The 24537-nt window shown below is 33.9% G+C and overlaps 1 protein-coding gene and 1 long non-coding RNA gene across 4 annotated transcripts in view; one reads left to right on the forward strand and one right to left on the reverse strand.

Annotated features, from left to right (window-relative positions):
- Positions 1–24537, forward strand: part of LOC132369031 (uncharacterized) — a 70073-nt gene that overhangs the window by 36414 nt on the left and 9122 nt on the right. Inside the window, exon 4 of one of the 2 annotated variants that reach the window (XR_009504221.1) lies at positions 20808–20919. The exons of the other annotated variant lie outside the window; for it this stretch is intronic. This is a non-coding gene — a long non-coding RNA (uncharacterized LOC132369031). Of the gene's footprint in view, positions 1–20807; positions 20920–24537 lie in introns of those variants that run through there. 2 annotated transcript variants of the gene reach the window in all.
- The window catches only part of ATF2 (activating transcription factor 2), a 78458-nt gene continuing 54659 nt past the window's right edge, over positions 739–24537 (reverse strand). The window contains exons 11-14 of one of the 2 annotated variants that reach the window (XM_059928136.1): positions 20846–20995; positions 18080–18286; positions 7792–7897; positions 739–3342 (exon numbers count right to left, since the gene is read on the reverse strand). In XM_059928136.1, the coding sequence (XP_059784119.1) occupies positions 3116–3342; positions 7792–7897; positions 18080–18286; positions 20846–20995 (690 nt within the window). In that variant the 3' untranslated portion in view covers positions 739–3115. Of the gene's footprint in view, positions 3343–7791; positions 7898–17540; positions 17615–18079; positions 18287–20845; positions 20996–24537 lie in introns of those variants that run through there. The other variant, XR_009504220.1, reaches the window with a different exon arrangement.

Here is a 24537-nt window from a genome sequence, read left to right on the forward strand (position 1 = left end):
AGCTCTGAATGCAATGAGGAGCCACTCTAGAATTCGGAGCAGAGGAGTGCCATAACCTGATACGTGTTTGAAAAGCTTCACTCTAGCTGCTGTGTTGAGGATGGGCTGTAGTAGGCAGGGTGGAAGAAAGGAGATGGATCTGGGTGAGGAACGATGAGGGCACAGATCAGGGTGACAGCACTGGAAATGGTGAGGAGTGGTTGAATTCTGTATTACTCTGAAGGTAAAGCAAACAGTATTTCCCGATGTGTTGGATGCAGGTTGTGAGAAAAGAGAGGAATCAAGGTTGTTGATTTAAGCAACTGGAAGGGATAGAGTTTTAATCAACTGATTGATTTATGAAACATTATGGGAGCAATGTGTTTGAAGGTAGGGTGAGGGAAGATTAGAGTTCAGTATTGAAGATACTCTGTTTATGTTTTGTCAGGCAGTCACTAAGATAAACCGAAGGCGGGTGCATCCGTATGTGGCTCTGTGTGTGGCTCAGGCAATCTTCTGGGCTGGAGACATAAATTAAAGGTTCATTTTGTATGAACGAGGCTTAAAGTGAATTCAGAGAAGAGGAAAGAGGCCCGAACACCCTTGCAGCTGAAAGGTCATTCTTCTTTGAGAAGGAATGAATTTTATCACAGAAATAGAAAGAATATCAGGTTCTTCTCAGGTAATAAACACCCTGAAGGAGAAAAACATCATTATCAGGTGATGTTACCTTATGAAGGATAGGTAAGAACAAGCAAATTATGAACATAATTTAAAGATAGAATTTATTCTCTGATGGTTTACTCATGCAAACTGCACATAAAAGAAAATAGTACAGTTTGTGTAACATTGCAAATATAAGACTCAAAATGCTAGGTACAGAAGTAGTGTGACATCCTGAAAGTCAAAATGGAATTTGTGTTTATACAACTAATAATGATTTTTATTTGCTGAGTACAGACTGATTGATTGATTTACAATGAAAGTTTTGCTAACCTTGGTAATAAGCTCATTAACTGTTTACATGACTTCTTACATCTATGTAGTTTTATTTTACAGTTGCAAGAATTCCTGTTACCAAAGAACTTTTAACTTGCATAAATAATAAAATTTAAGAAAAATGCACTGAATGACCCAGGAGAGTGAAAAACGGAGGCTTTTCCTAACCCATTCAAACTACAATAAAAAACAGCCTTCTTGCAGAATTCATATTTTGTGCCTTTGAGATCAACTCCTTAGCATAACAATGGCAAAAATCATGATTAGAAATTGATTACTGGAAAATTATAAAATCAGTTAAAAATAAAAAAAATTTTAGAAGTAGAATTATCAACCAAAAATGGTATCATTTTTAATAAGCCAAACAATAAAATTCCTATTATCTTCATACTTAAAAGTCCTGAAATGTCATTTGTATAATCTGAATGTTTCCCAGTTTGGAACTTAGGCAGGTGGAATATTTCCTTGAATTACCAAGGATATTCCATACCGGTTTTTAAAATGTCAGTCTCATTAGGAGATGGCACTGAGACTTTAGCAAACAGTGTAGTATGGATGCAGAACGAACTACACAACTTATTATAAATGCATTACAGATATTTACATAATGGAATCCTGCTCGAATGCCAGAAGTTGCTACTGGGGAGGACTCATAACTATTTTACAAAGTTTTCTTACACACGTCTACTACATTTTTATTTTTTAACAATTTTGTCTATTTTAAAATATTGTACTGTATTTTGAACATAACTGTAGAATAAAAATAGATAATGGCACATTAGAAAACTCAGTATCCCACAGATGACTGGATAATGAGAAAAGTGTACCTACAATCATCTCATCAGAAACAAACTACATCATGGAATGTTTGTTATCCAAGCCTGCACAGTAATGACATCTTAAATTGCAATCATCTATTGGCCAGCTTCACACTGAAGGCATCGTTAAACATTCAAGCAAAGATTGCTGGCATAAACTATTGAAAGACACACACACACACACACACACTCTCTCTCTCTCTCACTCACTCACTCTTGTTTCCCATATTATAATTACATTGTTCTAAAGATGATAGATACTGATTTTTTTCCCCACGAGAAACGTTATCAAAATTCGCTACTAAAAGATGACAGTGCTTTCACAAGAATAAGTACAAGTTAGCTTGCAAGTACAAGACAATGGGGGTAAACAGTCTTAAATTTTCTAAGTAGTAATTTTTAGGCTTTTCTGGCAACCATACCTTACTTGATTATGCATAAACTTCTCAGTTTGAAACCTGAAAACTGCAAAACAAAACAAAACAAAACAAAACCAAAAACTAATTTCAAAAAATTATTAGATACCTGATAACCCTGTATTGTACATTATATAATTTCATATTTTGTTAGTCTCAGAACATAGGGTTTAAAATACTGAATTTAAGCCTTAAAAAATCGTCATTTTTGAAATGATAAAGGATTCCAAAATTCATGCCTACTTAAAATCTTAAAAAAAAAAAGAAAACGCACTGTTACTGATCTTCATTTAGTTTAAGTGTGCATAAAAGCACTGTATGTCTTTTACCATGTTTCACTCACTTAAAAAGTGTTCGATAATGTTCTTCCTTTTGCATAATGTGCAAAATAAAAGGCAAAAAGATTAAAAGCAAATTTCTATATTTCTCTTGCTAGTGCTTTATGACCTTGTTAACACTACAAAGTCAATAGGGACTATGCAGAACTTTGGTATAAATGATATAACAATACTACCATCACAGTTGAGGGTTAAGAGGTGGTCAAAAGAAATGGAAGTGGGAAGAGAGATTCAATAACACCCCCATTTATTAAAACACCACAAAATTAAAAGTGAAATAAACCACAATGAATTATAATACAATTTACACATTGAGCACAGAAAAATTAATAAATCTAACAATATTTATAAAAAAAGCAAAATCAGTCTTTTTCCAGAGACTAAAAACTGTTGTTGTTCAGTCTGATCATCAACTGCTGCTACACCAACTTTAGAGCCAAATTTAATTTCAAGTAAAAAAAAAAATTTACAACCACAGACTTCGCATAAATGGAAACTGGTCTTTCCTTGATTTCCCTTTGAAGTCACTAATGAGTATCTAAAACTGCTGCACTGAGGTTTTTAATCAACTTCCTGAGGGCTGTGACTGGGAGGAAGGAGCCGTGACAATCTGTGAAAGCGCAGGCTCTGCACTCTGGTCCGCCATCCGCGTGAGGACTGAAGTGGCTACAGCTTCTGCCTTGGAAGTTGAACTGACTCCATTGGATGTGCTGACAGAACTATGCTGTATAGCTTCAGTATGTGGACTACTCGGCACTGACAGGTCTTCTGAACTATCATCTTTATCAGCAGCTGAGTGGAAAAAAGGAAACTACTCAGTTTCTTAAAAAAGTTGTAAGAATTTATCAGGTTGAGTCAATGCACAGAATAAAAAGTTAGATGGCATTTTACGGAATCAGTTTAGAGAAGTTGGTATGACTGAAATTGAGTAATTGAAAGGTGGCTATAAGTCATGAGGTAGGCAATTTTGCCTGTAACAGGCTTAACAAGGCACAAGCATGCACATGGAAACACCTCAATGCCCAGTGCCACATAAAAGAGAGCTGAAGAATTATTTGCTAAATAGTGTTAAGGAAGAAAATTGGGTAGGAATTTGGGAGATAGGTCTCTTATAGATATAGTCAAATACTTACCCCAGCAACACATTTAACAAAACCAGTCTGTCTGCCTACATGCCATTCTTATTAAAAGATTAAAAAATTTATAACCATATGCATAAACAAAATGAATTCTAACATACAAATTATATCTTCAAATAATTCCCTCTGCAGAACTATTTTTATTCTGGCTGACTTTCCATCTAAGGCAGCAATGGATGATTATAACACCTGATTCTAATGATGCATACACATGAGAATAAGCAATATTTAGAATCTAAATGCCACCAGCTGTTATAGTTGCATGAATTAATTGAGATTCAAATAAAAATCCATATAAAACTCAAGATACTGTAATTGAAAAGATATTCAGGAAAGGGCATTCTAAATATTTATGAAAATATATCTACCATTTTTTAGGCTTTAACAACAAATCTTCTACAACTTTCTTATTTTAATGGAAGAGAATCCAATAATTTCATTTAGTGAAAAATCTGATAAGTACAACACACAAATAATTATGGAGTATGCAAGTTATGAGACACAATGATAGCATGAACACCTGTGAACCCAGCCCCCAACTTAAAGAGAAAATTGCTATAACACTCATGCTTCTTGGAGGCTCCTCTCTTCACCAAAGGCAGTCACCATTCTGATATGTATTTCTTTTACCATTCCCTTGTTTTTTCTTTGAAGTTTTACCAAATAGGTATATATCCCTAAACAGTACTGTTTAGCTTTGTTTCTTTCTGAACACTCTAAAATAATTTTTATTTAGTGTTTAGAAGTGATAATAAGCTGGCTTTCTATCAAATCTGACAATACATACTGGCCTGCTTACTGATGGCCAGGGTGCTCATTCTGAAAGTCAATTATTAAAAGACTGTGGACCCCATGAAGTAGGACTTACCCCATGATTTGTAATGTAGAAGATAGAGGGGGAGGAATCTGGCAAGTACAACTTTAGTTCAAATAAAATTCTTCATTTTGATGGTTTTCTGAAATATAGTAGCTCTTACAGAATTTTAATGTGATAGAATCTCACCCTCTCTATAAATCTGCTTTAAATGCAAAACTACACCACTGGATAAAAATCTGACCTCAAGATACAGTAAAAAAAAAAGAAAAAGAAAAAAAAAAGCACAATCAGTAATCCTTTTTAAAATTATATAAAGCAGAAAGGATACTGTTCTGATCAAGCAATAATGAATGTTATAAACTATTTACAATTCAGTTATATAGCCAATACAATTGTTAAGCATTCACAGAAAACACTGGCAAATGACAGTTTAACTAGAGAGAACAGTAAAAAGCCCTCTATTTCACCACTATTCAACATGACAACAAAATGTCCTTTCTCTCAATGTTACGTTCTAGGGATATAACAGCTTTCAGAAATAAAGAGGCTGATCTGTGATGAGTGGTATAAGGAAATGTAAATATATTGTGGAGGCGATGACTCAAAATGAAACAGTAAGTTGTAAGGCACAAGTGCTTATCTACCTCCAGGCTTTCAGAATTCGGTAAAACAAATCTTTAGGCTGTACAAAGAAGCAGGTACTCACTTATAAATTATGTAATTATAAATTTTATGTATAAAATACCTTTATAATGTGATACAGCTGCACCTATGTCAAGTTCTAGATGGTAAGGGGAGAAAAATTACTAATATAATCACAAGCTCTAGAAAGATACAAGAGATCTTACTGCACTCACAGAGTCATTTTTGGCCCTACTTAAAAGAAACCAGCTGTTTGACAATTCATTCTCTCTGAAGTTCCACCAATGTTTATACATATTTTCATTAATGAAAATATAAGCTCACAATTTAGGGCCCAATAAGCTTTTCTTCCCACTTATGATTACAGAAACAACTATAATACAATGTTAATTATGCCCAGAGATCTACAGAATATGAATTAATGGCAATAAGATTACTCTTATGTTTTATTCTTCAAGGAACCCAAACATTAAAAATGTTTTCATATTTTCATTCTCATTTTATATACTATTTGACCCTTAAGGTCAACAACTGTCACAATTTTCCCATGACTGAGGGGTTTCCTAGGATGTGGGACTTCCCAGTGTTAAAAAAGAGACCCTATGACTGTGTGACTTTATACTGTCACCTTTACCTGCAAGATTTTGTAATATTCCTTAATTTCTACTAAACCTTAGTTTTCTATGTACAATGTTTTGAGTTAACTAGTATTATAGCTCACCACTATTAGCAACTGCTATGTGCTACAATGTGATGAATAGTGTTAGGTATTTGTGAATTTCTCCACATTTTCTCCAAGATTTAAACATTTACTTAAACAATCTTTGTATTTACCTTGACTATTAAAACAACAGAGAAGTCAGATTTTTTCCCAAAGACTTCAAATTTAAAAATAGAAATTTTGAAATTTCTACAAAATCCAATTATCTCCCAAGAGCTGAAGAGAACTAATTTTATGCAAGAACTATACTTACCTCAGTCAATTTGATTATCTAGATAACTGGACAGGAAAAAAGATAGGAACTGTTCCCAAACCCAAAAATGTCTTATTCATTTCTTACATTTTCACAACCTCATATACCTTCACTAAAAACTTATTAATCTAGGTTTTCAGTCAATTTGAGGATATAGCATATAAAACCATACATATATACACTTAAAAATATCTTTATTGCTTAAAATAAAAAATTGGCTTGCATTTGCTGAGCATATACTGCCTGGATAACGGGGATAAAACTGTTGGGGTTATCCAATAAATTAACTAAGATTAAAAAATTGAAGATAATTTTGAACTGAATGCAATTTAAGAGTTAATTTTCCTTCTAATTTTATAGAATCACTTGTATATTTCTTTCTGAACTATCAAAATTCAAGAGAGCTCTCTTGTTAAGAAAATCATGTATGCATAATGCTGAACTCAATAACTTCTAAAGGAAATTATGTTGTTAAGTCAGATGGGAGCCATAATGGCCTCATCCCTGCAGCAATCATTGTTAATACAAACCCCAAACATATTTCTGTATGGTTCCAATTTACTCCACAATGTGTTTCACAATCCTGTCAAAATGACTAGATACCAAAGGACTGAGATTTATTTGCTCAAAACTGACAAAAATCAATGTTCTAAATATATATGGCAACAGAGAGTTGCTAAATCTACTGAATCTTTTAAATTAAAAAATATTGCCCATTCTGATGAAACTGCTTACAATGACTACAAGTAAAGATGGTGGCCATTAAGTTTTATCGTGAGCACCTGAGGAACTGTTTGCATCCAATACAAAATGTTTCTTTTGAATTACTGACACTGGCAAATTAAAACGAAGTGGATACATATGGTTGAAACAATTTTCACATTTACAGATATCCTGAAATATCACTAAATCATAAAAATGAAAGCTGTGGGTTATGTATTATGAATGTTGCCTAATGCATTCCCAGCTCTGTTATTTGTTACGAATTTGTGTACGATGGACAAAATTGGCCATTTATTCAAGAGTAACAGCTGGTTCCAACATTGTGCACCTTATCAAAAAAGGACATTACAAGAAAGAAAAGCACAATTAACTTCTAAAATGCTGAAAACAGAAGAATCTCATTTTGAAGGTAAATATTTAAAAGGAAACTTACAAGCAGATAATTTAAATACTGTTCTATTTTAGCATTTTTATGACTAACTAGAAGACTCAATCTAAAGATTCAGAACAATAAAACTGCACAATGCTGATATCTAAGAAAGAACAATAGGATCTCATACGTAACAATAGGATCTGCTACAGATTAAGTGAAGACAAAAAAAATTACTAAACGGAGGCTAGAAAAGAAGTAGTGTTTCACTATGTCAGTCCAAGAAAAGTATTACTCTGAGAATATAAACAAAATATCATCAGTACTTACACTATAAATTATTAACCAACCCATTTTATTTATAGTAATCTCTAGAAAAAAGCTAGAAGTAGGAAAATTAAAAAACTCTATATTCTAAGAAGTATATCCCCCATTCCATAATAAACTTGCAGAACTTCTGATATTTAACATTACATATCAGAACTGCAGTCTCCACTTTTTTAATGGTAGCTTGGTTCACTCTGGCAGTATTTCACTGATGTAGCCTAAGGCTATAGGTAATGGAACATTACTCACTATGATAGCCAGATTTCTTCTGCATGGCGGTTACAGGGCAATCTTTATGAGCCAGAAGAAGCTGTTTCAGCTGTGCCACTTCATTTCTCAGCAGGGTGACTTCACTCTGGGGAAGAAACAACTTATGTACCTTACCAGCATCAGACTAAACATTTTTTACTGTTTAAAACAAGTGAAGATTAAGATATGAAAATCGGACATCTTTAAAAGAACACCAAGGAATAAACAAAATATGCTGCTTAAATATGTTTAATCATTACATATTAGCTTTTATATTTTAGTATTTATATAGAACCTGCAACTTACATAAAAATTTAAATAACACCACAACTGGATAGCATATTTCAAAGTTATTTTTTACATTATCATTTGCCTTGTGACTGCTTATATACTACAGGTTACCTATCAAAGGTATTTTTTACATGTTACATGCTCTTTTTGATTATTTGAACAATTAGAAGTATCAGGGGAGTCAGGATAAAATTTCACTGACTCTATTCACTTGGAAGTAAAAAAATTTGTCCTGGAAACTAAATTAAGCAGTTTTCTAGAAACTAGGAAAAGCTCCATAGGGGAAAACACAAATAACCAAAGAATCATGGATACCTAAAATGCATCGCAAGGCATTGTGTTGGACACGGAACCAGTGAAAGCAGATGTAATGTCGAAATGGCTTAATTGCCTTTGACCTAGGCCATTTGTACACATCTAAATTTAAATCTGATAAATCAATGGTGATCTGTCCCACTCCTTATTACAGAATGAGCAGTTCAGTCTTTGTTTTGGATGCATTAATCTGATAGATTCTATATAAAAGTTCCAAATTGAGAGAGTCCCATTAATTCCTTTAGGTCACCCCCAAATATTAACACATAAATTAGTGATAATTACCAATACTCAAGAGTTAGAAATAATATGAATTTAATAAATTGGTAACATTAAAAAATCTTAACTTACAAACACCTCTACTTATTTGGACTTAACATTAACCATTCACATTTTATCCATGAACCCAAAACTTAAATGAAGAAATACAGCAAAAAGGTATACATAAAAACTCAAGCACTTCTTTTTCCATCCCTCAGTCTCTTAGCCAGAAAGCTGAAGGTAAAATACTTTTGTAGATTAGACTCATTATGCCTCCTTAAGTGATCAATGACAGAAACATACAAATCAAAAGAATAAAAGTTAAGCAATCCAAAGGCAAGTCTGTCCGGTCAAATAGTTCCTCACACCCCAATAACAATAAACTGTAACACTGTATTAAAGCACAGAAATGCTTGTTCTTGATGCTTACAAGAACTCTGAACCATTCATAAAAAGGTTAAATTATGTTTAGAATATTGCATTTGAGACAAAAATGGGTGTATAGTGATTAAAATACAAAAAGAAAAGGTTAAAAGTTTGCTTTAAAAAACAAGCTGTTATTTAGAAAACTAATTTCTATGGAATACTGAAGTCATTAGTGTCAATACCACTAATTATAGCTCTTTATTAATTACACTATGGGAACCCATATTATGAATAATCCAACATATATTATCTAAAAAAAAGTTTCTTTCTCTCTCTGCTGTGTCAGCTTGATTTTGAGACTCACGTCTACAAGTTTCTCTCATTAATTTTTATAATATGAAATAGGGCTGGATATGTATTTTTAGTCAAGAATACACAATCTTTTATAATCTGGTACCTGTGACCACCCTTCTCATTAGTTTGAACCTATTAAATAATATTTAATCATTTTGACCTCTAAAAATAGAAATTTCATATGGCTAACTAAATATATACTGTTGCTTCCATCTAGAAAACCTTTTCTTTTTGCCTTGCTAATTATTTCACTCATCTTTAAGCGTCAACTCAGTACAATATAAATATGCATAGGAAAAGTTAGGTGTCAATTTCTGTGCTCCCACAGCCATATATACATGTATGTATGTATGTGTGTTTGTATGTGTGTATTTACATAGTACTTATCACACTGGATTGTAATTTTTAGTTTACTTATTTGGCACCTCTGCCAGATTGAGGTTTCTCAAGGGCAGGGATTATCTTGCTTTTTGTATCCCCAGAGCATAGCCCACAGCCTGGCATAGACTGAGTACACAGAATTACCATGGTCTTCTCTAAAATCTATTTCCAGGGGGTAAAAAACACCAAAGAAGGTGAAATGAAATAGCTTAAATAATATAAAACTGGTCAGGGGTCCTAATTTCATTATTTATTCCCAACAACCTCACCAACATAGTCACACTGTTAGTTTTCTCAGTCAGAAAATGAAAACTGCCATGTTTAACAGCATCACCTCAATTACAGAATTTTAAAAATCACAAATGCCTTCTCAACTAAATACTCTATATGGACATTCATCATAAACCATATTATGAAACAAAATGCTGTATTAGATAAAATTCCTGAGCAGTTACAAGTTGATAATCTGATACAAAATAGTTGATTTAAATAATTCTGGGGATTAACCAATAAAACAATATTCCTATGCACTCAAAATTAAATATATACATTCAAAATCTCTCTTTAAATGACAGGTTTGAAACTGATGGATGGAATATCAGTTTCTATATTCAAACTTAACAGTTGGTGGTATTTTGGTTGTTCATCTAATTAGACGACCTGGTCCATTGACAAGTGAAGAAACTAAAGATGCCACTAGCTAACAATGGGTAATGAACATTAAGGACTTCAGAGGTAAGGTATTTGATTCCTGTTACAACAACTTACTAATATTTGTGTTAACTGAATTTAATTGGAGTCACACTTAACAGAGCAAACAACTTGGGGAAAGAAAAAAACTGGAAGAGAGGAGGAAATTAAAAATAAAACCATTTGAACATTGTAATTTATATATACCTAAGTGATAACAGTACACAAGTATGCTATTCTTCTTCCAAAATTCAAATAACCCAATTTTCCCCCTACACCTTTTAAATGACAGAAATTGTAAGAAAAAAACCCCCAACAAACTCAAGCTATGCTCAATACAGATTTAGTCTAATTTTTTACATCATCCTGATCTAAAATGTTTTACAATGGTAAGAGATTTTCCTAATGGTAATCCTGAAGCTCAAGTGATTTTTGATTGAAAGGTTAAATTAAATCAATAGTTTGTATTATTATTGTATCCTAATATTCAATTTCTTTAAAAACTGGTATCAAGCACTAGACTGAAAGCAGCAAATGGGACATGGTTGCTAGCAAAGAACTGGGACTGTGAGAAATACTGCAAAGCACACAGGTGGAGTGCTGATTAGGAATAAGAGAAGGCCAAACCTTGAAGGAAGTGGATTTAGTTGAGCTGTAGAGCCCTAAGTGTGAGCATAAGCTTGTGGTCAAGATCAGGTCAAGCAGAGGCTGAAAACACGAGGCTCATTATGGTATATAACCTTTACATTAGGCAGAATTATAAGAGTTTGCCAAAGCCCGGTCAGCATTTTTAAAATCGTTTGATAAATGTAGCAAAATTCAACAAATTAATCCAAACATTCAAGAATTATAGTCTCATACCCATATGTATAAAGGAAAGGACTTAAACATAAAGACAGACAATATTTAGATAAGGTAGTTGTATAAATCATGACTTTAATTCTGAAATGTTTTGACAAAGAAAGATCAGAAGACAGGTAGAATCAGAGACAAAAGCCTACATACATATAATGAGAAGAGCCCTGAAGATCCTATGGAGAGACCTCAGAATGAAAAAAAAAAAAAAAGAAAGCCGTAACAGACCACATCTATCTATCTATCTATCTACCTATCTATATATTTGTATTCATATAAATATATAAAACCAGTTTGCTTAAGCCAAAGTGAATCTGGAGGGGACACATGTTAAGCCATAAACAGATTTAATATTAAATGAAAAAAGAAATATTTATACCTCTACTATCTGTGGATTATTTTAGATTGGATTATAATTGGATTTAGCCTCCAAAGCCTTTCTGGTTAGTTTGTTATTTAGTATATTTGCAGAATATGTTAACTGTCTTCCTGGATCATTCTGAAGATGAAGCGAAATAAGAGACATGGAAACATTTGGAAAACATTGAAGTCCCATTCAAATGTGAGCAATTACTGATATTTTTGTCAAAGTAAAGTGTATTTGGTAAGATAAAGTAGATGCTGAAGAAAATTATTATTATGGTCTAAAAGAAAATGTAATTATTTTGGCACTGTCTATACCATTGCTCTACTCTATTTGTATCTATTCAAAGGTTACTTACATACTGATGAACAAATAATAGATTTTTTAAAGTCTGTCTGAAACAGATCAGCCTGATGAAATAATGACAGGATAGCCAATTGATTAATCAGTCAAAATTTTTCACTGATATCTGGCCACAGATTGATGACCAGGTACTCCATAAATTCATGATCTTTGACTTCCTAGTTCAGCTACTACCCCCCAAATTAAAGAAATAATATTGGATAATTTCTTCTTTGGGGAATTTCTCATTGCTAAAGATAAGCCGGTCTTCACAAAAATCAATGATTAAGTATCTTAACTTCCCACCACAAGTTTTAAGGGTTGTCATGGATGCAAAACCTTATACCTGAAAACAAAATAGTTCTTTAATTTTTATCTTCAACAATAGAAAAAAAGGTGACAGAGTTCATAATATTTTGCAAATATTCTGCAAAATGAATGGGAATGACTCTTTTCCTATTCTCATACTTTAATTACTTGTTTCACATCTGTCTTCTCTGCCAGACCACAAATTCTGCACGTGTTAAGGACAATGTCTTTTTTCAGTGTTCTACCCTGTGTCTAATAACATGCCCTGCACACAATAGATGCTTAACGACAGAATGAATAATAAGTAGCATTTGCACAGTGTAGTTACAACATACTTTTCTATTACCTCTCTCATTTGATCTTCAAAATAGTACTTATTCTATGAGTTGGACAGATGGGGAAGTAAAGGCTTGGGAAGATTTTAGTAAAGGCTAGTAAAAAGAAGTACTCAGAATAAAACGCATGAGGTAGAGGTGGCATCACTATTACCCTTTCCCCCTCTAGAATATAGTGAAAAACTCAGGGGGGAAAAGGAAAACAGTTCTATTTTTTTTCAGGAATTAAACAGATGTTGTATACCATCTCCCAACTGCTGCCATTCCTTTCTATTTCGGGTGATAAATACTAAAGTAAAATATCGTTTAGGTACCAGGAATAAAAGATTTGATCCCATTCCCCTTAAGTCAATGGACCAATAAGCAAAACCTTTTCCATATTATTAACTTATGAGTGAAAACTCCTCACATATCCTGCTATCAAAGAAGGCTTCCATTAATTTACTGAGCTTCCACTCCACACACATTTTGCAATACCTAAGTTTTAAAAGCAAAATCCACAACAAACTCTCCAAGTTTTGTCCACAGATAGTTAAGGAGCTCCTATTAGTAAAGAGAAGAGTCAGCCTTTTGTTCATAAAGGAAACGCTGAAATTCTAAACTGAAAACTAACCCCCAAGATGAGTATAGCTGAAAGACAAAGACATAACGAGGTTAAAACCATTTCAAGTAAAAGACAAAATCATATATTACCTTTAAAAATATAATAGTTTATAACCAACAGTATCCAATTCTTGGTCTAGATGACCATAAATGTATCTAATACAATTTGATAAAATTGCTCTTTTAAAGCAATGACTCTAGAAAGCTAAAATATAATTAAATTCAGTGAGTGGGGCAATAAGGTTGAATAATTAGTATTTTCTTTGAAACCTAATATATATTTGGTAAAAATATGAAGAGTCACACCTCAGCACTCATTAAACCTTTTATTATATATAATATATAAGCAACCATGGGTCATTACTGCCCACTACACGGATCAGCTAAGCCTGTATGTCACGTGAAGGATTATTAAGGAAATGTAGAATTGATGAATGTTTTCACATAAAGTAGAGTTTAATTATTTCTTTGACATTCAATTTTCTTTACAAGTCATTCTGTTCTTCACAGTTAACGGCTTTGCTGTTGGCAGACCAAATGAAATTTTTCTCCAGAATCTATTATAAGCACATTAACTCTTCATACTCTGAAAACTAGAATGTGTCACTTACATTTTAAGAACTGTTTTTATTTTATATGACAAATAACTAAAAAACAACCAAAAAAATCATATATCCACTTGAAACAATATAAAGTCATAATTGAAGTACCCTTTCTTCCCAAACCATCCATGCTTTCCAACCCCCTCTTCATCACTGTTACAAGCTGGTACATGTCATTCTTAAAATTTTACTTCTATTTAAAGAATCATTTCTATACTAACTTCCATACCTACACATTTATCCATCTAACTATAAACCTTTCATTAATGAGAAAGAATTATGTTACACATTTTAGTATGCAACTTTAATTTATTGAGGTGAAATTTCCATAATATAGAATTAACCATTTTAAAGTGAACAGTTCAGTAGCATTTAGTACATCTGCAATGTTGGGTTACCACCACCCTCCATCTGTCCATTCAAAGTAAAACCACTTATCCATTAACCAGTTTCTCCCTATTTCCTCCTCCCCCCAGTCCCTGGAAACTACGTTTGCATTTTGTCTCTATGGATTCATTGGTTCTAGATATTTCATATAAATGGAGTCATATAATTCGTGACTGTGTGTGGCTTCTTTCACTTAAGCATAATGTTTTGAGGTTCATCCACATTGTAGCATGTACTTTCACTCCTTTTTATGGCTGAAAAATATTCCATTGGATGTATATGCCACAATTTATCTATTGATGGACACTGGGCTGTTTCCAGCAACTTTCTTTTTGCCCATAATAATATATTACAGACATTTTTCCAGGTTAACACATGCAGAAGGACCTTATTCTCTTTCTTTTTTGCAAAAGTATTTTTAAAAAAATCCCTGATAACACATCATTTCACCTATCTTCATATTTTGGTATGCATCTCTAAAATTAGAACACTTTCTTATCTAACCATGATGCCACCATCACTCAATTATTAATGATTAAAAATACTGATTTTTATGCTTAGTGACATAAATTATAGAAAGACAAATACTGTACGATATCACCTCTATCTGGAATCTAAAAAACAAAACTAGTAAATATAACAAAAAAGAAACAGATATTGAGAAAAACAGAACTTACCAGTGGGGAGAGAGAAGAGGGGAGGGGCGAGATAGGGGCAGGGGATTGAGAGGTAAAAACTACTATATATAAAATAAATAAGCTACAAGGATATATTGTACAGCACAAGGAATATAGCCAATATTTTATATAAGTGTAAATGGAGTATAACCTTTAACAATTGTGAATCACGATGTATACACCAAAACTTATATAAGTGTATATTATACATCAACTATACCTCAATTTAAAAAATATACTGACTTTACTGGTTCTGTTTGTAATTTGAGGTATTAACTAAAGTTATGTTCAACTGTAGAGTTTAACTTAGTGATTTCTTGAATTTGACTTCCATTTAAAAGTTTTGGGACTTCCCTGGTGGTCCAGTGGTTAAGAATCCGCCTTCCAATGCAGGGGACGCAAGTTCAATCCCTGTTCAGGTAACTAAAATCCCACATGCCACGGAGCAACTAAGCTCTAGAGCCTGCGTGCCACAACTAGAGAGCCCGTGTGCTGCAACTACTGAGCCTGCACGCTCTGGAGCCCACATGCCACGACTAGATAAGCCCGTGTGCCGCAAGGAAAGATCCCGCATACCGCAACGAAGATCCCACATGCCACTGCTAAGACCCGACACAGCCAAATAAATAAATAAATAGTCTTTAAAAAAAAAAAAAAAAAGTAAAAGTTTCACACTTGCTTCAAAACTAAAGGGTTAACTAACTTTTACCTAGGTGATAAATCTTGCCTTTATTCCTTCAATCAAGAAATTTCTACCCAAATTAGGAAATATAAAAATGTAACACAATTTACAATAATATTTTAATCAGTTTGGATGGTAGAAAAAGCAAGAGATCAACGAAGTAAATTTTACATTTATTTTGAATGCTGAATTTTCCAAGGTTTTCTGAAATAATAAAGCACTGCTGCTATTCATAATGGTGACCAGTGCTGCAGTATAATTAAAGAAATAGCAATGTCTCATTAAAAGCTGTTAACACTGCTATGCCTTGGGTCAAAACAGAAAACTGGCCCAACCTAAATAAAGTCCAATACCATGAAAATAATACCATATACTTATATAATGCTTTATAGTTTTCAAACATTTTTACTTCTTAAAAAGGCACAATAAGCCAAATTACAAAGAAAAATATTGATAAATTTATCCTATTAAAATTAATATATTTAAAAATATCTGCAAACATTCTAATTCGACTGATGCATGTAACAACCCACAGCAGTAGGACCAGCAAGTATTATTATCTCTATTCTATGGGTAAGACAACTGAGGCTAACAAAGAATGCTATCTTTAAATCACATAACTGTTAAAATAGCCGAGTCATTCAGAAGAATGATTTTGTTAAGAACAGAAAAGAAAAAAATAGGTCCTCCTAAATCACTTTGTTAATGTAAAATGGACATTTAAAATTTTAAATGATGATAGTTAATATTCTAACAGAGAAATCTGGTAAATAATAGACATTTATAGTATATAAATAAATTGGTATCTATAATCTGTTTTCACTTTAAGAAGAAAAAATTCAAGTTTTTTTCTTAAACATTACGAAAATAGTTCTTGAATAAGAATTCATTTGTCAGATAATATATTATTTCTTAACATATCCTAGTATACAAGTACATAGTTGAAGTCTCTGTGATATGGTAAATCATGTTTAATTTTGTTCTAAATGGTTAAAATGAAATGGTTAAAAGTAAATTTTGTGAGATAATTATATTTGTCCTAAAGCTAACATGTCAATATTCAAAGCACAACAGAGTTTTTTTTTTAATTTATTTTTGGCTGCATTAGGTCTTCGTTGCTGCACGTGGGCTACTTTAGTTGCGTCGAGTGGGGGCTACTCTTTGTTGCGGTGCACGGGCTTCTCATTGCGGTGGCTTCTCTTGTTGCAGAGCACGGGCTCTAGGCGCTCAGGCTTCAGTAGTTGTGGCACGCGGGCTCTAGAGCGCAGGCTCGGTAGTCATGGCGCATGGGCTTAGCTGCTCCGCGGCATGTGGGATCTTCCCAGACCAGGGCTTGAACCCATGTCCCCTGCATTGGCAGGCGGATTCTTAACCACTGAGCCACAGCCACCAGGGAAGCCCCCAACATAGAGTTCAGAAGATGTCAGCCTCACGTATGAAAAAATTTTGCTATAAAATTTACATTAGATTAAATGCTACGCCTGGTGTGAAAAAGCTTCTTCCTAAGCATTTAACAAGACACTTATATTGGTGACATCTTTAAAGATATAAGAAGAGAGCAGGTCTCATCATTAATTCTGATTACACAGAAGATTCATTTTTAGCTAGGAATGGATAGCTCAGAAGGTTGACCAATAACAACTACAATTCATTAACATCAATTTTCTAGTTGATGCTCATCAATTGGTATTTTAGAAGATTTTACTTGAGAATATTCACAACATTAACAACAACAACAACAATAAACAAGGAAGAAAAAACAGAAGGAAGGAAACAGACTTAGTGCTGTCCAATACCATCATTGCAAATCTTACCAAAGACTGAACAGGAGGGAGCCTTAAACCTTTATACCCCATAAGATTCCTAAGAAATGTATCTGAGGCACACTGGCAGGGCAGTATGAAATGATTTTTACTGCCACTGGCCATATTGTACCTGTTCTGTGGATAATTAGAGTCCTTCAGTTTCCAAAGCTGTCAATCTGGCACCTTTCACGAGCACTATATTCACTTTAAATAAAACAAACAAAACAAAACAAAATTTATAATTCAAAGAACAAAAGAACTAAAAACAGAAACTACAAATTGCAGCAACTTTATAGTTGTGATATAAACCAACAAATAAGAAAAGTAAAATACCAGTAATAACTTACATTTTGAGATTCTTTGTTTGAACTCTATATCACAACTTTATAAAGTTTAAGCCAGATAGTTTAGGTACTTTTGTACTATACAAGTAAACACTTATATTTAAAAATTTCTTCATTGTATCAGTGTTGAAAGTTTTATATTACTTCATCTCGGTATTCAAATAGGTTTATAAAACTGCACTTTACTACAGATTCCATACACACCCAATATTGTGTCCTAAAATGTCTGGATGGCTAACTAGGAAAAAATAGGGAAAATGTGTGTTCATAATTATTAAAAATAAATAAATAAATAAATAAAACAATTTACATATATGCACCATACCTGCAGTTGACCATTTAATGAACTCAAGTCTTCTGCTTTCTTTTCTAAAGATTGAACCCAGACTTTTCTTTTTTGTCTACATCTTGAAGCTGCTGCTCTATTTCTTTCCAGAAACTTCCTCCTTTTTTCATCAGGATCTTCATTAGCTGCTCTTCTTCGACGACCAGTTGTATTTTGGGTCTGTGGAGTTGTGTGAGCTGGAGAAGCCTATAATAGACACAAATGAAAGTTTTTTATATTTGTACCTAGTGATTAAATTAACACAGGCAGTAAAGGGTGGCAAAGGTGAGAGACACTAATTTTATTTTCTAAGTCTCACTGTATACATCAATATTGTGGAGCAATGTGAAAATCACCCTGTGGTTTAATAAATTCCTTGAAATAAATGACCATTGCTAAAACAAGATTCTCACTAACTATCACAGTGAATGTATTCTTTAAAGTTTGTATAGTATTTTCATTTTTATAGAAATAATACAAAGAAATTAAAAATGCAATATAAATGATCATGTACAGATCTTGTAGTTTTCCATCTTGTATTTTTCCAAGTGTACTTTTAAGCAAACATTGTGGTATTATTCAATCCTTTGATAATTATTAAGGTACTAAAATAAAAAATAACTTCCTATTTAAATTCATTATGAGAAACCATGTTTTCTATGCTGTTTTTGAAATAAAAAAATAGCATTAAATCTGTAAATTTTCTTTAAAAATTGGCTTCTCTAAAATTAAGGAGTTGAAAGTACATACATATTTTAGTGTATTCAGCTCTTCTTCAAGTTTTTGAAATTTGGGGTCAGTCTTTTTCTAAGGGTCAGGTTCCTATAATTATTAATGCTCATTTTCCTGGTGGGTGGAATCCCACAGAGTCTAGATTTTCATTTTAATTGGTCCCCCTGCCCTGCCGGATCAGCCAGAGACAGAAATCTTCAGTCACTAGTGATACAGTCCAACCTCTCACAAATCCCAAAATTGTGCCACACAACACTTGAATACAGGAGACAGTATATGAACCCTTAGAAATAGTGCAAAAGAAACAGCACTTTGTGGCCACAGACACATGATCCAAAGAAGCAGCCTGAAAAACCAGTCTTTTACCTCTACTTAATGGTATTTTAAAATGATGTGAACAAAAACTTCTATCTTCTCTTAATCTATACAATAAGCAAAAATCTTAAAAACTTAAGATAAGTTCTGCAGGGAAATAACCTGAATTAGTTCTCACTCTACAAACTCCAAAAAATCAAAGTTATCATTCGTTTTCCAAGTAACTAGCATTAAATATTGTGAGGGTTATTTCGTTTATACTGTATTTTAATTGTAATTAAGATCAAGTATTAAATCAGATTCTTTTACCTACATAATTGCAATTTAATCTTTTAGAAAAATCTTTCTATGGCTGGCTGCAAGAATGGTAACTTTGAAATATTTTCTTTTCTTTATCCTCTTAACTTACTGATAATAGCAGGTTTTAAAATTTTACTGAATAGGAGAGAACAGTTTTTGTTTTTTGTTTTTAATTGACAACTTGGTTAACTACAGCAAAGGCTAATCACAAGTACTGTAAGCAGAAACTATTACAGAGTTATATTTGTATATCATTACCCCTAACAAGGATTTGAGGCTACGTAGAAGCATATATTCCTCCTTCTCTCCCTCCTTCCAGTGATTCATTCATTCCACTTCATTGAAAAAAATACAGGAACTATGCTAGTGATACAGCAGTGAACAAACAGATAAAAGTCCTGCCTTCATGGAGCTTCATTCCAATACAATAAAATATAAAGCTATAAATGAAAACTAGATCCAGGAAAACTACAGTTAGTATAAGAAAATAAATTATATTCATTTATTTTCTTTTAAATAAACTTTTAAAGATGTAAAAGCCATACTAAGCTTACAGGCTGTACAAAGAAATAGCCATAAGCTGCATTCGGCTCATGAGCTAGTTTGCTAACCCCTGAATTATGACATGAGAACATACTCACTTTTCCTCTCTCTCTTGGCCCCTAAGTAAAGTTGCTTAGTGGACGACAACCACAACTACATTCCACTTTATCTTAAGTTTCACAAAGATAAAATACAGTAATCTAAATACCCATGCTTAGTAGGCAGTCTAAAACTTGCTGTGTAACTGTGTTTAATTGGAAAGTGTTACTTTTAAATGTGAATATTCTTTAAGTAGAGAAGATAAAAGGTCTAAATAGAGCTCAAACATTTAACAGAAATATAGTAATGCTTACTGTAGAAATATACTGCAGATATATAGAAATATCAATCATTTAATGGGCAGTAACAAATTAAAGGTAAGTGAAAAGGGCCTCTGGTATAAATAGCTGCCATTAAGCCTATCTGCTCCTTTGGTGTATTTCACAAATGTTAATTCAAGAATCGTTTGACTTATATTAGTAATATAATACCTATATACATTACTTGTTGAATACAATCAACAGAAAAAAAGTTTTCTTTAAAAAGTATTGATGGACATTATGCCATGTCAAACCAACATACAGACACTCACAGAAACATTTACAGGGCGCCATGAGCAGTAACAACTGATTGATTATTTTTACTTATTTATTTTTTGTATCAATACTTTTACATTGAACTACCTTTTCCTAAGGCTTTTTATACACTTTTGGAATAAAAATTTTACCAGAAAATTTTTTTCAAAGCATATAGTCATTTAAGTTACACTGTGTGTTTTTTTTTTTTTTTTTTTTTTAAGGATAACTGAGCACTGAATGATAAAAACAACACACATACCGGAGTTTCTGTAGTGGATGTGGCTGGCTGTTGTAATGACTGTGGTCGAGATTCCTCTGATTGAGTCCTAACCAGTCTGCTACCATGACCTTTGACAGTATCGCCATTGGTAACTGGAGGATGTTGCTGTGTCAAAGCAGCTTTTAATCTCTGAAATGCAAACACCAATTTAAAAAAAAGTTTCCTGCTTTCCACCCAAATCCAACTCCCAGCATACTCTTTGGTTAACCAAAAGAAATTACTTGTTAAGGAATATATAAATACATTCGGCTTTAATATTAGTTTTGAGTTATCATATTCCACTGCATTCCTAAATATCAGTAAGACAAACAGGACCTTTGGAAAGTTTGCCTGAGTCTTTTTTGTGTAGTACTACTAGAGGGTTCTGTACTTTGCTATTCCTAATCAATTTTGAGAAAAGAGTGAAAACTAAAAACACTGTTGACTGAAAATAACTAGATTTGTTCAAGCAAAACAAGTTAATAATGTATGTTTCACCTATTTTCTCCTATCCCATTCCTATATCCCATATCCCAGTCTTTTCAGGCTCTGCCTAGATTCTTAGACCTAAATATCTTCTTTTTCAGATTTGAGTCCATTTGATCTCTGCTTGCAGGTTTGATGTCACTGCTTACTTGGACAATGACCTGCTGTTGCATTTTTTAGGCCCCTGTACTGACTGTCAGACTGAACCTCCTCCTAGAACCCACAGCTGGGTTTGCCTCCCTTAGGTCTTCCCTGTCACCAGTAAGCAGACCTAGCTCCAAGTCTATCCCTTCTACTATGTTCCATTTTGCCAGTGAACGGTACCCAACTCACTGTCAGAGTATGGCAGATCTAGCGTTATAATGAAGCTCTAGACATTTATGGCTACTTCTTTAAAACAAAACAAAGAAAACACCATTTGAGTAAAGCTTATTATTCTATCAGCAAAAATATATGAGGTGTCTTATCTCCCCAACCAGACAGTAAGCTCTTTAAGAGCAGAGATTGCCTTTTATTTCTTTGCATCCCTTTTAGCAACTGGTACATTGATTTGCTACAAATATATTTGCTAATGGACAGAAATTGGTTTCTTTGAAAATGGCACATGGGATCTTTGGGGTGGTTTTATTGTTATGATCTATAAATATGAAATAATTAGCACAAAATAGTCATATTATAGTATCTTGGCAATGAAAGGGATCTCAGGGATCTGAGAGACCTGGGACTATTATTGATGATATTGTTCTTAATAACTCAGAAGTAGACCTTGAGCTCAAAATATAGTTTTATAACAAAATCTGGTGAAGAGATATGTCATTACATTTTCCTAAGATCCACACTCAGGTGCATATGTGGTGGGGAGGGAGGTTACAAATACTGATACAAGAACTATGCTGCAGTCTACCCAGTGCTTCCCACACTTCCTAGAAGTCAATTAACTGCCTTGGCATCACATGCTAAAAACAGATTCTTGGCAACCTTTCCTCTTTTCTTTCCCTGGAAATAGCATAAAGGAGTAGATAATAGAGAAGAGCTTTAGAAAAAGTCTCCCAAATGATTCTAATACAATTGTTTTCATTTATTCCAACTAAGAACAATTTAGAAAATTTGTAATTTCTTTATTTTCACCTGTACATATCTTCTTACCATCTATAATTGATCCAGATCCCTTAAAAACTGAAGCACAGGACTTCCCTGGTGGCACAGTGGTTAAGAATCCCCCTGCCAATGCAGGGGACACGGGTTCAATCCCTGGTCCGGGAAGATCCCACATGCCGCAGAGCAACTAAGCCTGTGCACCACAAAGACTGAGCCTGTGCTCTAGAACCCGCAAGCCACAACTACTGAGCCCACAAGCCACAACTATCGAAACCCGCGTGCCCTAGAGCCCTCGCACCGCAACTACTGAGCCCACGTGCTGCAACCACTGAAGCCCACATACCTAGAGCCTGTGCTCCACAACAGGCAAAGCCCCCGCTTGCCGCAAATAGAGAAAGCAGCGCGCAGCAATTAAGACCCAACACAGCCAAAAAATAATAATTAAAAAAAAAAACTGAAGCATATATGAAAAGATCAAAATTTCCACTGAAGCAGTAATTCTAACTAGACAAGTGTTAATGGACATTTTCTACTGCTAATCATTGTAGATTCTGGGTATGATTTTAAAAACAAAGTCAGTAGTGTAAAAAATGTTCTGTTGAGGTGTAAGTTACATACAGTAAAATGACCTCTTTTTAGTGTACAGTTCTGTGAGTTTCAACAAGCACATATGGTCGTGCAACCACCCCCTACAATCAGGATACAGAACAGTTCTATTACCTTCCCAAACTTTCCTCATGCTTCTTTCCTGTCACACTCTCCTCCCACCCACAGCCCCTGGAAACCACTAGTCTGTTTTCTGATCCCCAAAGTTTTGCCTTTTCCAGAATGTCATATAAATGGAATCATACAGTGTATAGCCTTTTGAATCTGGCTTCTTTCCTTTAGCATAATGCACTTGAGATTCATCCCTGTTGTTGCATTATCAGTAGTTTTTCAATGAGTTTCTAATAAACAGTATTCTGATTTTACAGATTAGGACACTAGAGATCATTTGCCCAAGGTCACACAGCCATTAAGCTAGTTAAAATCCTAGATTTGAATGTGGATCTCCTTAATTTCAAAGTGCACAGTTTTTCCATGGCATCATGTTACATATGTTATCCTACCAAAAAAAAAGAAAGAAGAAAAATCAAGAAAGAAAAAAGAAAAAGGAAAAAATTAAGGAAGATAATCTGAGGCTGGATGGCTTGACGATTCAGAAGACAACCACAAGGGAATTCCCTGGCAGTCCAGTGGCTAGGACTCCACGCTTTCACTGCCATGGGCCCGGGTTCAATCCCTGGTTGGGGAACTAAGATCTCGCAAGCCACGTGGCATGAAAGACAACCACAAAGGATTAGGAATGCCAAGTCTGATACTGCAACTGCTAAAGTCATGTCACTCTAGGATCAGGTATGTTTTTTCCATCTTTTCTGACTGAATACTTCTTTATGAATTGCAAATAGCACCACAATATGTAAAGTCCTAGTATCTTCACAGGTTAGTATATGTAATGTATACCGTATACATATTAGCATACATAATGTATACAGCTGAGAAGACACTTTACTGTTTAGAATTTAACTCTGCCTCAAACAATCTGTGTGACTCTGAACAAATCATTTCAACCTCTGAGTCTGTTTCCTTGTCTGTAAAATTGGGAACAATGATAATTTCCTTGCAGGGCTGAGGTAAAGATAAAATATAATATGCAAAATTACCTGACTCATAAAAGGATTTCTTTTTTTAAAATTATTTTTATTTATTTATGGCTGTGTTGAGTCTTCGTTTCTGTGCGAGGGCCCTCTCCAGTTGTGGCAAGCGGGGGCCACTCTTCATCGCGGTGCGCGGGCCTCTCACTATCGCGGCCTCTCTTGTTGCGGAGCACAGGCTCCAGACGCGCAGGCTCAGTAATTGTGGCTCACGGGCCCAGTTGCTCCGCAGCATGTGGGATCTTCCCAGACCAGGGCTCAAACCCGTGTCTCCTGCATTGGCAGGCAGACTCTCAACCACTGCGCCATCAGGGAAGCCCCCAAAGGATTTCTTAAATATCAACTTCCTTTTTTCTTTTTTAAAAAATTATTTATTTTATTTATTTTTGGCTGCACTGGGTCTTTGTTGCGGCG

Source organism: Balaenoptera ricei, chromosome 7, assembly GCF_028023285.1.
Source record: "Balaenoptera ricei isolate mBalRic1 chromosome 7, mBalRic1.hap2, whole genome shotgun sequence".
NCBI classification, from domain to species: Eukaryota; Metazoa; Chordata; class Mammalia; order Artiodactyla; family Balaenopteridae; genus Balaenoptera; species Balaenoptera ricei.